The 14,152-nt window shown below is 36.6% G+C and overlaps 1 protein-coding gene across 1 annotated transcript in view; it reads right to left on the bottom strand.

Moving 5' to 3' along the window:
• Nucleotides 1-1,375: 1,375 nt before the first annotated feature.
• Nucleotides 1,376-14,152, bottom strand: part of lingo3a (leucine rich repeat and Ig domain containing 3a) — a 30,872-nt gene continuing 18,095 nt past the window's right edge. The window contains exon 3 of the mRNA XM_039695004.2: nt 1,376-5,453. Within this exon, the coding sequence (XP_039550938.2) occupies nt 3,599-5,416 (1,818 nt within the window). The 5' untranslated portion in view covers nt 5,417-5,453 and the 3' untranslated portion in view covers nt 1,376-3,598. The remainder of the gene's footprint in view (nt 5,454-14,152) is intronic.

Consider the following 14,152-nt stretch of genomic DNA (forward strand, 5'->3'; position numbering starts at 1 on the left):
ATAATTGATCTTAATATAGAGTGAGAATGACTCTTGTTTTTCTCATGCTCTTACGGCTGCGTGAGTTGTGCTGCTTGCAAACTGATGACAGGCTGAAGGACTCCACATGGGCTGCTGCGGTTTATGAGTGTGAAAGGGGGGCTGAAAAGTAAGTTTCAGTGGCATGTAAGGGTGGGAAAGGTGGAGAGGGGGTTTCTCAGCACTAATGAGTCACCTTTAATGATCAATCGTGATGCCTACAGAATATACACCGCAAACACACTGCACAAGGCGAGGAAAGCGAGCAACAGTCTGCTAGTTACTAAAGTGATTCAGTGACTTGCGTAACAAGCCAGACACAAAGTAATCTGACATAACTATGACCTTTTTTTAATGAACCAAAGTAGTTTTCAAAGTAGTAACTGGATTAGCATAGCCTACATTTCGCTCTGTCTTCACAGTTAAATGTTTTTCATTTGTTCTTTTTTTTCTGCTAACCACCTGAGAGATGAAGGGAGAGAAGTACAATGAAGAAAAAGGAAGTTAAAAGTATATTGTCTTTTACATCTGTAAACCACATCATCCTTGAAAATGAACTCAGTGTTGCAAGAGTACAAGATCTAATTGTTTGTGTGTATAATTTATCATTGTTGAAAATCTACTTTAGACAGATATTTGACCCTGTAGCATTCCCTCCTACAAATGTTGCTAGCATAAGCTACAAGCTGGACTCGCTAATGTTAACAAATCACACGGGACAGCTTTATAGTTTTGGATTTTGATCAGATCTACTCCATCATCTCTTTTCTGTCAAGACCTTAAAAAACAGTGTCATTGTCATGTTTTATCCACTTAAACTTGAGTCACATAAGCACACTCTGACATCATAGGTCAGCAAATGCGCCAATACAAATGTGCAGGACACATACAAAACTGAACCACAATGGAAGAAGACCCGTGTTATCTGGGTTTTTAGTGCTAATCTCTATAATGGGTGAATGCATATTAATATTGCATAGACAGATCTTGCATCTTTGGTGTGAAAGTGAAACATGACACTTCTCTTTTTTTCAATTTATTCATAGACTGTCAAGTACAAAATTCCTGGCCACACACGACTAAATCTACGACATCATCACGACATCAATCACTCTCACTTTGTATTAGGTTTACGTTTATTTACTTTACATATAAAAATAGAGGGTTGTCGTGTAAAAATCACAAGTGTGATATTGCTTCAATTTTTTTAAAGTTCAAATATTTTACTTATGTTTTTTATCATTATTATTTGCCTTCATGTCTGTGCTTTTTTTTAAATCCTGCAGTAGACAACTTTGTTTTGTGCAGTTTGTTTTAGATAGCAGATGGTACAGTAGAAAAATGTCATGACAAGAAAATAACTGACATTTTCTTGTGCACACATGAGATGACTATGCCAGATGCTTATTTATGGCCAACAATTGCTTGTCTTTTCATTTCATTCAAAGTTTGTTTTCAAAGTCAGCGGCTGTTGAAACTTTTTAGGCAAAATAGCCACTTTTTAGAGAATCAGGGCTGGTGGTTTGTAAGCTGGTTGTTACCGATGTAAACCTAAAGACAAATAATGTTGAATTGAAATTATTTGGCATAATTGCGTGGCTATTGCCCTCTGATTAGGCTTTATTGTCCTGGTTTTAAAAAATGAAAGCATCAAACTTTAGTTTAGCCTATGTCAGTTTTATCAAAAGTGCTGTGAAATGTTTATTTTGAACCTCCTCTTCGCATCTTAAAAGTTGAGAAGCTCTGTCCTTTGTTAAAAATAACAATATTTTTTAGAAATAAAATGATATAGACATGAAGATTCAGAAAAAGAAGAAATTACAACACAGGGACTTAGATACATGCTTTTATAAACAGCATTTTTGTTATTAGTACAATATAAGAACAATATTCTTAACATATTTCAGAATAAAAACAGGAACTCTAGAACATAAATCTAGAACATAAAAATGTTGTGGATTCCAATTTATTTTACATTAAAATAAAACTGCAAAATGACTTTTTTTTGTTTTTTTACAAAAAATATAAAAAAAAACTTAGTTTAATTAGTTCTACAGTAGTTGATGACAAATTATGGCAGTTTTGCAATGTACAATGCTGCTTAAAATAAGACAGAGTGAATTTGATCTGCTCAAACAGATCTGATAATCGAATTCTTTTAAGCTTAGATTGACCAACAGAAGGCAAAAAGGTTGAGCCTGATACCCTGTGTTTTTTAACTGGACATAATTTAACATTAGGGGGCAGCAGAACAGCTTTGTAAAGTGCCTTCCTGTTTCATTTTAAGCGGCAGCACTTGAGCAGAGGAAATGTTGAGTCGAACGCCTCAAAAATACCATTTATAAACAGACAATAAGCATAATAACTCCATGATGGATCAAAGGATCAGTGACTTGTACAGAAAAAGCTATCTTTGATTGTATTGTTTCCCACTTTGTACTCATGCAAAATAACATGAAACAATTCATGAGATTGACATTCCCTTTTACACACTTTACATAGAAGAGGCATAAAGACAATGTTTATCGTCACCACCAGTAATAAAATGCTCAGATTTCTTTTAAAGAGTTTCACACATCATCTTTGATTCATTTAAGAACATGTTATTTTGAATAAAAGTATTTCACATTAATTTGACAATGAAAACAGGGCACCAAAATGTACACACAAAACATCAATATATACAATAAGATACAAAATGTCTTCAACCCAGTGTCGATACTGAGGCTATTGGTGTTCAGCTGATAAATATGTAATGCTTTATAAATACAATGTGCTTTTTATTTTGTAACTACAGTACCTTTGTGTGTGTGTTTAACTTTATGCGGGCATGACTCAGAAGTAGGTGGCAGTGTAATATAGAAGTCGTCGTTATCAGGCCTCATTATCCAGAGCAAATAAAATCAACTAATTAATATTTAATTAAACGGTTTTAATTCTTTAAACAGTCTTCTAGCAACCCAGTGGTTAACAGGTTAAGATTTGAAGCTATTTCAACAACAAATCCTTGTTTCATTGGCAGTGTGAAATATATGCTAATGCCTACAAATCATTGGACACTTAAATTGAATTGCTTAGGCAAAATGCAATAATGTAGGCTACCTTTTTTTGTAACTGGAGGGACTTGGCATTTTCTTGGCAAGCAGAAAGCACCCATTTAATAATTATAACTATTACTAAATTAAAAATATGACTAAATCCCACAATAACATCCTAAATATTAAGAGCACACAAACTCTCTTTTCATTCTATAGGAAATACATTTTTTTTAATAGTCATTACATATTACTACAAGCTTGGCCTTCTCACATGAAAAAAGTTCAAAATGAGTCCCTAATGACAGCCAACCCCACACAGATGCAATTCCTCATAAATGTCTTAATAATTGTGTAAAATGTCCCAAGACCCCAAAAGTAATGTTAGATTATAAATAACTTCTGATGGAAAGTACCTCTCAGTAACTACATTGCTCCCATTAAAACCCTCTGTGTCTATAGCTATATGCAGGACTGGTGTTAGAAATATATTCCAGTTTGAAATAACAATAATGCACGCCTTACCCCTTTAAACTGTGTCCAATTTATATCATCTTCATGTTAAACTTTCGTGCTCCTCCTTGACCCCCGCTGGCAGCAGGACCATCTACCTTTCTGAATGAATACTCCACTGAGAAATTGTTCTTGTGTTGACCTCGTCCTCGGCTCCACACAAACAAGAGAATGAAACAGAACAGCACAACACCCAAAAACATAATACAACCCATTGCTGTGGACACCAGGATGGTCTTCAGATCCAATGTGAACTTCAGGAAGACACGCGTGTCATTTAAGTTAGTGTCATTGAGATCACCCACGTAGTAGGTGCGATTCGCTGCCAGTGAACCATCCAGTGGCAATCCACTGACTGTCAGGGTGGCAAAGTAGGTATCGTTGCCACCAGCATTGCTTGCTATGCAGATGTAAGTGCCGCTGTCTGTTACCTGGGTGTAACGGATCTCCAACGTACCTTCAGGCAGGACAATGATTCTCCCAGTACTCTTGGTGGTGATACGTCGGCGCTGAGGTGAAATCCAAAAGATGACTGGAGTTGGGTCTCCATCTGCTCTACATACAAACGACACTACCTGGCCTTCGCGGGCCGTCATCTGTTGCAGCTTGCGGTTGCGAATTTTGGGCCGCTGACAAGTGAAATGGTCAAAGAGTGCAGAGTCCGAAAAGGTACTAAGTGCTTTACCTCGCACTTCCAAGGGTGTAGCGCAAACGGGCGACTTTCCGTTGAAGTTGAGGGTCTTGCGGCGCTGCAGGATCCACAGTAGGCGGCAGTCACAGGACAAAGGGTTCCCATCTACACGTAACGTCTCCAGCGTATTGACTGAGTGGAAGGATCCCTCCTCCAAGGTCACCAACCCATTGTTCGACAAGTTGAGCAACCGTATCTGTTGCAGGCCTCCAAGACCATAGGGCTGCACTGATATCAAGTTGGTACCAACTAGGTGCAGTTCTTTCAAGCGGACAAGGTCCCTCAAGGCCCAGGACTCAAGAACCGAGATGGGGTTGTAAGACAGATTGAGGCTGGCCAAGTGAATTAGGTTGCGAAGAGCACCCGTAGGCACGGTGGAAATGTTGGTGTTGGTAATCGAGAGCCAAGACAGGTTGAGACCTTGGAAGCTGTGCGGAGAGATGTACTCAAGGAAGGGCCAATGGTCAATCTCAAGAGCCCGCAGTCCACCCAGTTTGCGAAAGTTCTGCTCTTCCAACGAAGAGATACTGAGGTAGCGTAATCGAAGAGTCACCAAGCCTCGAAGGTAGGAAAGAGATTGTCCAGTTATAGAAGTCAGATTGCACCTCTCAATGGTTAGCTCCCGGAGTCCCACCAATCCCAGGAAAGCCTTGTTTGAAATGTACACCAGGTCATTATCACCAACTTCTAAATTGCGAAGGTTCCTTAAATCCTGGAAGGTGAAGTCTAACAGAATGACCAGTTTATTCCCACTTAGGTCCAGAGTGGTGAGGTTGGTGAGACGTGAAAAGGCACCCATGGGCACGAGTTTAAGCTGGTTGGCTCGCAGACGCAACACTCTAAGATTAAGCAAGCTGGAGAAGGCATTAGGCTCCAATACGCTGATGAGATTCTCACTCAAGTCTAGCTCCTCAAGTCTCGAGAGAGTCGCCAATTCATTGTATTCCACCCAGCGTAAACTGTTGCCGCTCAGATCCAGGAGCCGTGTGTCAGCCGGGATGCCGCCAGGAATAGATCCCAGGCGCTTGTTCTGGCACATCACAGCTCTCTGATGCGAGATGCAGTCACAGCGCTGTGGGCAGCTCTGACCATGTGTTATGGATGCAGCGGTCAGGAGCACAAGCAGCCCCGGTAAGCTCAGGCATGGACAACCCGCCATCCCTACCTTACAGGGGCTGAATCACTGCACCTCACACCTAGAAACAAGAACACAAAAAAACAGGTATTAATGAATCATGATTTTCGCAACTCAACTACAACCAATTCTGAGGTAGCGTTACCCATTACTCACCAACATTTATGTATGAGCATATATAACTATTTCTAAAGTTGTTTTAAAAAACATAGGCCATAAAAAATTCAGACAATTTCTTCCAGTAAAGTTAGTGTCTTTACAAACAAAACTTCAATAAGGCTCAGCACTACTTTGTGTACCTCACTGGGCAATATCTGCTTTTCTATAAACACCACCTACTGTCAGGAAGTGAATTTGCATTTTCATTGTGTTCATCCTCTAACATTGTGTTCGCATATTTCTGAACAGAGAAGTTGGATGATGATATTGCACCAAATTTCATGGCCAATTTTGTCTTGGTGAGAACAGGCCTTTAAATAGCAAGATTAAGCCACTGAAACATCAAGTGGTTAAGTTTAAATGCAAAATGAAACAACATTTTCAGTGAAAATCGTAATGGTAAAAATAAAACACACTTTACAAATGAACATTCAAAAATATCAGATGGCGTAACCCCCTCTTTAAGATCATGACTTATTTTTTCATCTTTATAAGTCACGAAATAAATGTACTGAAACAATCTTTGAGCTAGGAATGGGTTCAAAGTCACTATGATTATGCGGATTTCAGTTTGTTAGCATTTCAATAAAAATACATATTTTAATGTCAACTTGATAATGTCATCGAAGACATTCCAGTCAGTGCATTTTTAATCAAATCTTGAACATTTAGGCCCACACTGGTGCTAAAGCTTAACATAATGAGACTCACCTTGGGTTCAGAAGTTTATTAGTCCAATCTCTGAGTACCAGGATATTATTGAACATTTAACAGCCCTGTACAACTCTTCTTCTCCCTCCCCCCATCATCTCTGGTAACCCAAACACATGAACAGCCCCTGGTCATACCTATATCAGTTGACACTAAAAAGCTGTCCAATCAGCATAGGCAACTGCTTCAAACAATCAGCAGTAACGTGAGTGAGGTGAATAGAAAACTACACCTGACTATGAATCAGGTTTCATGGGTCGTTATGTCAGAAAATCATGAATACTAATATTATAGGGAACGATTAACACCCTGCCACTTTTCTTTCCACCCCCAACGTCTCTCTCCCCCTCAGAGATGTCAACAAACTATATTTCAACAGCTTATTAAATTTAATTGTCTTCAGGAAAGTGCTCCCATATGAATTTATATGTCATGCTGACGTGCAATAACTCCAAATTGCAGGAAGAAAGGTACTCCAACTATATCATTGCATAGTTTTAAAACATACATTTAAATATATTGCCCTCTGAAAGGATCTTTTAACCCTCATGTTTTGTTTGGGTCGTTTTGATTTTCTTTTTCCCGAAAATACTAGTTAATGTTATCGCATTGGACTGAAACTTAGTGATTTTGTTGGCAAAGGGTCAACTACTTCTTCGTATTTAAATACTTCGTATTTTTTCAACACAGTCTCATGAAGATGCGTATCTATACCACGAGTGTCATTTCTCGTGGCATTTATACGCCAAAAGTGTTTTTTTCGTGTATATGGTACGCACTAAAAAACCCTGGGTTAGGTTTAGGGGGGTGGGAAGTTCGTGCGTATTATACGCAAAAAAGTGCGTATCATATGTACGCGAAAATCGCGTGCCATATACACGCAAAAACTGTTTTTGGCGTATAAATGCCACGAGAAATGACATTCGTGCCATAGATACGAACTTTCATGCGATCGGGCTGTATTTTTTAGGAGGGGGTTTGTCACCTTGTTACACTTGTGGTGTTCCCGGTCAAAAATGACCGGCCTAAAATAGCTTATAAATCAGTTGTTAGGCTTTATCATCACCCAATTGGATTCAATCTTTTTGTCAACTTGTTTTCTTTCAATTAGGACTGGTTTTATATTTCTATTTGCATCTGATTCATCGTAGCCCTCGTTTATCTAAGAATAGGCATCACATTCTTTTGAGCAGAAAAAAATGATTTTTGAATAATTTTGGAAATATTAAATCAAATATGAAGAAAATTGGCACTGCTGATCATACTAGTCTACTTAAAAGTTTTTCAAAACAAACTTCCTGGTGAAAAATTAATTTCCAAAATTATTCAAAAATATTATTATATAAATTAATATATTAAAATTATTTAAAATATTTATATATTATATAAATTACTCAAAAAAATGAGATGCCTACTCTCAGATAAATGAGGCCTACGATGAAATCAGATGCAAATTGAAATATAAAACCAGTCCTAATTGAAAGAAAACAAGCTGACAAAAAGATTGAATCCAATATTAGGAGACGATATAGCCTAACAAGTGATTTAAAAGCTTTTTTTATAGGCCGGTCATTTTTGACTGGTAACATCAAAAGTGATATAGGGTTTTGAACACCACACAAGGGTTAAACCAAAATGAATCTTTCACACCAAAATATATATTCAGTCAACATTTACTCAGTCTCATGTCATTCCAAACCTGTATGACTTTATTTTCTTCTGGAGAACACTAAAGATGATATTTTTGAAAAATGTTTCTTGTCCATACAAAAGGCCAAAACCAACATTGGACCCCATCGACTTTCATTGTATGGACAAAAAAAAAAAAAACAGAAGTCAGTCATACAAGTTTAGAATGACATGAGAGTGAGTAAAAATGAATCTGTAATGATTTTGAAATACATTTTAGTTCCGATTTTAGCTTCATCTGCAATGGAATTTAAATGGATTTGGCCTCAACCTGAAATTGTCAGGAGTAAATGAGACACATTGCTACCTCTTTGCTCTGCTGTTCACCTCAGCAAGGTAGCATGTCACCGGAGAATTACATAACAGCTGTTAGTCGATACGTAAAGGGCAAATAAAGCAATTAGTGTTTTTCCCCATAACAGCTGTTGAAAGGCTAGTTAATACCCAAAATATCGATAAAAGAGAACATCATTTTCCTAAAAAAAAATATATATAAATGAAAAACACTGCTGCAAAATCTAAAATAGCTGCCAAAAAAGTACTTGGACATTCTAATCACACATACAAAAGACTAAATTGCATTAAAAGCTAAATATTCACCAATTGGTGATTTTAAGTCACATTAACCATGTTCTGTTCACATTTGACAACCACACATTTTTGACATTTAAAACCAAACGAACAATATTTTTTCGGGAATGCTTTGGTTGAAAGGTGTGTTATATTTCTTGAAAATAAATGCCACTTAACAGCGTTTTTGTTAACTAAAAATAAAAATAAAACCATTAAAACAAATTTGTTACTTGAAATAAAGCTGAAATAAAATATTAATATTAGACAAGACTGACCAAATAAAACAAAAGCCAATTCAAAATATTAAAAATACTATAATATTAAATAAATAATGCTAAAATAACACTAGTTTGATATTTTGTTATCAAATGCAATGATAAATTAAGTATGACCAAAAACTCATTTACCATTTTATACTTAAGGTAAGTGCATTTTTGGGGCACTTTTTTGTCTTTCGTCTCTTTATGTAACCATAAGAATCCTTAAATTAACGCATCCCATGGAACTATTTAGAGCAAGACGAAGTGAAAAGGAAATGAAAAACATTCCGAATTTTTGAAGGAGTCCTTGTTTTGAGTGGAAAAAACATGTAACTAGGTGGTGCTTCATGTTCCTGTCGAATTCAGGATATAAACAAGACCACATTTAATGATGAGAAAGAAAAAAAAGCATAAGCGCAGACTGAAATCGCACAAGCATCAGAGAGAAAAGTCTATCTGGGATGGGGGAAAAACAATTAAACAGATGATACGGACCAAGAGCAATTAAGGCAAACTAGCACCTTAATTAGAGAGAAAGCACATAAAAAGGAATAATGAACGCACACACTAGAAGGGGGAATAAACTCTAGGGGAGGTCCGAGAACTCATGGAGAACCGTAAGCTGAAGGGAAGTGTGCGGAGGCGTCAACTTTCCCATGTATCACCACTGGATCTGCACAAGTTTAGTGATGCTGATGGCACTCTTCAACTCGCATCGATTTCAAACGCTGCCCACACATCTCTTTACATAACCGTACATATCCTCCTCATTCTGTGTCTCGCTGCTCCTCAAGCCCATCTATCATCTACAGCTTGGGGAAACCTCACAGTGGCCAGTGAGGAGACAGTCAGTCGGGATGAAGCGGAGCGAGGATGAGGAAGGGGCAAATGACAGATGCTCAGGGTGAATGTGGACTCCCTGGAGGGGCCGTCTCAAGGGGAAGACGTACTTCAAAGAGGCAACTGTACCCTTGGCCAAACAAAACCTGACAACGGCATCAGTGTGTTAGCCGGAGAAAAGAAGCCAACTGAGACCTGGGATGTTAGTGGTTAGATTCAGCAGACTTTTGGGAGTTCAAGGAGATGACATCTTGTCATCCAAGATGTCCTTGTCTTTCTTTCTTCAGTCGAAAAGAAATTAAGGTTTTTGATGAAAACATTCCAGGATTTTCTCCGTATAATGGACTTCAATGGGAACCAAACGGTTCAAGGTCCAAATGAGAGTTTCAGTGCAGCTTCAAAGGGCTTTAAACGACACCAGACGATGAATAAGGGTCTTATGTAGCGAAACGATCGGTCATTTAATAAATAAATTAAAAAAGTTTAAGTTTTATAAGCACAAATGCTAGCCTTGCTCTGTACTGTGATGAGCGTTCGTGACTCTCCTGTTCAAACTCATTCATCAAAATGAACAAACCTTTTTTCGAGTCATGACTCGAAGGGTCCTAGATAAGACCGCTTAAAGCCCTTTGAAGCTGCACTGAAACTCTCATTTGGACCTTGAACCGTTTGGTTCCCAGTGAAGTCCATTATATGGAGAAAATCCTGGAATGTTTTCATCAAAAACCTTAATTTCTTTTCACCTGAAGAAGGAAAGATGTGGACATCTTGGATGACAGCAAAAGATTTTAAAAGTGAACTACTCCTTTAATAACTTTGAGCACAAAATTAATCGTCATTCCAAACCTGAACAACTTTGGAACACAGAAGATGATATTTTGAAAAATGTTTTTTTTTTCCATTCAATAAAAGTCAATGGGGTCCAAATGTTGTTATTTTGGACCCCATTGACTTACATTGTGTCGACAAAAACATTATTCAAATGATCTTTTATGCTCCACAGAAGAAATAGCCATACAGGTTTGGAAAGACAAGAGTATTAGTTCATTATAAAGATACAGATCAGAAAGTAATCGAAAATTTAACAGCAGTTGAATATGAAAGACTTTATGTTGTCACGTTTCAACACAGCCCTGGAAACCGATCCTGGCACTGAAAAAAGTGAGTCCCACCCAAAAATCGCAACTCAGTTGAGGCTGATGTTTGGAAAGCAATCACAATATGACTGGCAGTTGTTTAAATATATATATATATATATATATATATATAGCCTATATATATATATATATATATATATATATATATATATATATATGAAGAGTTCAGATGCAAAAGCCTCTAAGTGCCATTTGAAATTTTCTTCTAGAATGATCATTTTTATCAAGCTTGTATATTTAAGTTCAGTGATTTCACTTAAATGGCAATGATAATTACCTATTAATTGTTATTTAAGTGAAATTACTGAACTTAAATATACAAGTTTGATAAAAATCATCATTAAAGAAGAAAATTTCAAATGGCATTTAGAGGCTTTTGCATCTGAACTCTTCATATATATATATATATATATATATATATATATATATATATATATATATACTGTATACGCACTGCATGTTTCAGTTTTAACAAAATTATGAACATGAATAAAATCATTTCACCTTTAACAAAGGAAGGTTAAAAGCATTCATGAAACTCCACCTGATCTGGTTCATGAAAAGACATGCTAATCAGCTAAAAGCTAATGAGCGATGACAAGCTATAGTAGACGCAGCGCAGAACAATCACACACAACTCTAGAGGGGATAGAATATCAATTGTGTTTCAGGGAAGAAAGGCAATGGTTCACCGCAAACTGGGAACATGACTTGTTCAACATGCATATTTAATACAGGTGAGAATAGAAAAGCCACAATGCTACTATTGATTGGCATTGCTCAGTTTCCTGATGGGATGAATTATTTAGATTATCATGGTCTATGAACATGACCTACCAGAACAAAGACTTTGACTACGGCTCCTTGATGGATCTCCTCCAGCAAGAAAAGAGTGATGTAAAGACATTCGCTCTTTTATTGGCTCACAATGGATAAATTGATGCTCTACCTGACAGCTGCTTGGCAAGGCGCTTAATGCTGGTTTTATCTTGGCTCATTGAAGTCGGGTTAGATAACCTGATCCTTGGCTCCAACTAAGATGTAGGAGCTATATAATTAGGTCAAAAAATTGGATTGGTACTGACTGAAAGTGTTAGCGTAAATGTGATGAAGGCCAAAAAGTCTAGACCTTGAGAGAATATAGTCTCGATTAAGAAGAGCCATTTGGTTTCATTACCAGATGAACAAACGCTATTTACAGCCACTTTCTATCGACATATGGAGGGCACAGTTTCTCTACAGGATGTTGATAATGACACTGAAAACAATGGCTGTTGGCCAAAACGCCACATGTATGTGAAAAATGGAGAGAAACCAATGACGCAAGTCTTGCCATCCTCACAGTTTTGTCTGAGTCACAGCCTTCAGGCCACGTCTGACTCATTTACACCATTATAATGGAAAGCACAACTTTGAGAAGCAATCTATCGATTTTATCATTAAAGAAACATTTGCCTTTTCTGAACAATGCTCACATGCGCCTTTGTCACAAACTGAAAGCCTATTTATTTTTGGCACTCATATTCAAATGTTAGGCCATTTACACTACGCATAAGAATGTTAGCATTTTTTAAGTATAATATTGAGTCCTTGAATTTGATTAGCCATGCGATGAGCAAATTTGTTGATATTCACTCCAACGGCACTGGGATTAGGTGGGAACTTAGCAATTCTTTCTACAAATTACGTTGCTAATATAGATGGTGGCGACAATGATGGTGTCTTTATGAACAAGTCAATGTTATTAACTTATTTACCATTGATTTGTTCAAAAACAAATTCATTTAAAAATTAAACAAGATTGTTTATTATTAGTAAGTCACTGAATCATTCACTGAAACCATAAACACCACAGAACATTCCCATAAGGTTCACATTTGGCTATTTTTTGGGAATCAAATACTAACATTCCCAGAACATTGTGAGTTTGTTTGTTTTTTGTAATAACTTAAATATAATCTACACAGAATGTTCTCTAAAAATAGTTGTTTTTTATAACCATAAAATATTCTTTCCAGAACTTTAACTTATATTTTTGCAAACCTAAAAAGAACATTCTATTTCCGTGAAGAAACCTTTCCTGGCCAACCAAAAAGGAAACGTAGCCCTCAAACCGTATATAGCCCTTAATCCTGTACTTGTGGACAAATTTGGCACAGAGGACTCAGGTGTGATCCTAATTTTTATTTATTATACATTTTATATCACTGTCTTGGATAAAGTTTTGTCTATCCATTTTTTATTTTGGGGGTATTTTTGAATTTATTTACTTCAAAAAGTAAACATTTTTTCTATGTAAATTATGCTTATTTTTATGTTTTATTTTTTAATTTTTTTAACTACATTAAAATTTCATTCCAATAAGTTCTTAGAGCTAAAACCTAAAGATGAAGTGACTTTGCTGTCACCTGGTGTCTTATTTTGGCTTATTTTAGAATGCTCTAAATTACAGTTTTTCCCATTCATGTCTATGGGTACCCATTTTTGACCCAAATACAAGATTAAGTTGTTGTTTTTTTTCACCCACTTAACATTGTAGAATTAAGGTAAAAAAAAAATGAGTTTGTTCAGGAGGCAAACTTAGGAAAAGTAGCTAAGTCTTGTACCGCTCAGATCAAGGGAAGTATTTTTTAAAAATAAATCAAAACTATTTTGCCCACATTTGTCCAGAATACTGTTTTAGGGTTAAAATTCATTTTTTTGGAACATTCCCGAAAACAAAAACTAACATTCTCAGAATATTCTGGGAACCAAACATTGTTAGCTAGCTGGATGTTTTTATGAGTGAGTCAGTGAATCATTTTCTGTGACCAATCATTTAAACACTGATTCATTTAGGCAAGTAATAAAGAGGCTGTCTTTAATACTGAGTAATTGAATCATTCAGTGTGTCATTGAAAACACATTAGCATTCATTTAATTCAGAAATGAAACATCACTACTGGTTGATTTTTCTGTGGTTCTTTCTGAGCGATTTCCAAATAGTAACAGGAAATATTTCATCTGAAATGTAAGTTACTCATTATCATCATCTTGTTTTTTGTTTTTCAACATTCACAAGTCACTGGAGGGTGATCAGTGAAGTATCTCAGATTACAATGACGGTGAATGTCATACACCATTGTGGCATGACTCATCAGATTTAACTCAGCACAACACGTTCAAGAGAGCCCAAATCCTGAAACATCTCCGAATTTACTCTCCCAAGCATTAATTTGTGCCTATGGTATCATCTTCAAAATGTCAAAACGCACACCTCACAATATTTTCCACCATATATAAATGACCTTCCGGTTATATCACAAGTTTGGTTCTCCTTGTATTTACGCAGCGGCTAATGAGTTCCACTGGGTAGTCCAGATCCTAGCAGC

The sequence above is a fragment of the Pimephales promelas genome, chromosome 2 (genome assembly GCF_988280905.1).
Source record: "Pimephales promelas chromosome 2, fPimPro1.hap1.1, whole genome shotgun sequence".
Lineage (NCBI taxonomy): Eukaryota > Metazoa > Chordata > Actinopteri > Cypriniformes > Leuciscidae > Pimephales > Pimephales promelas.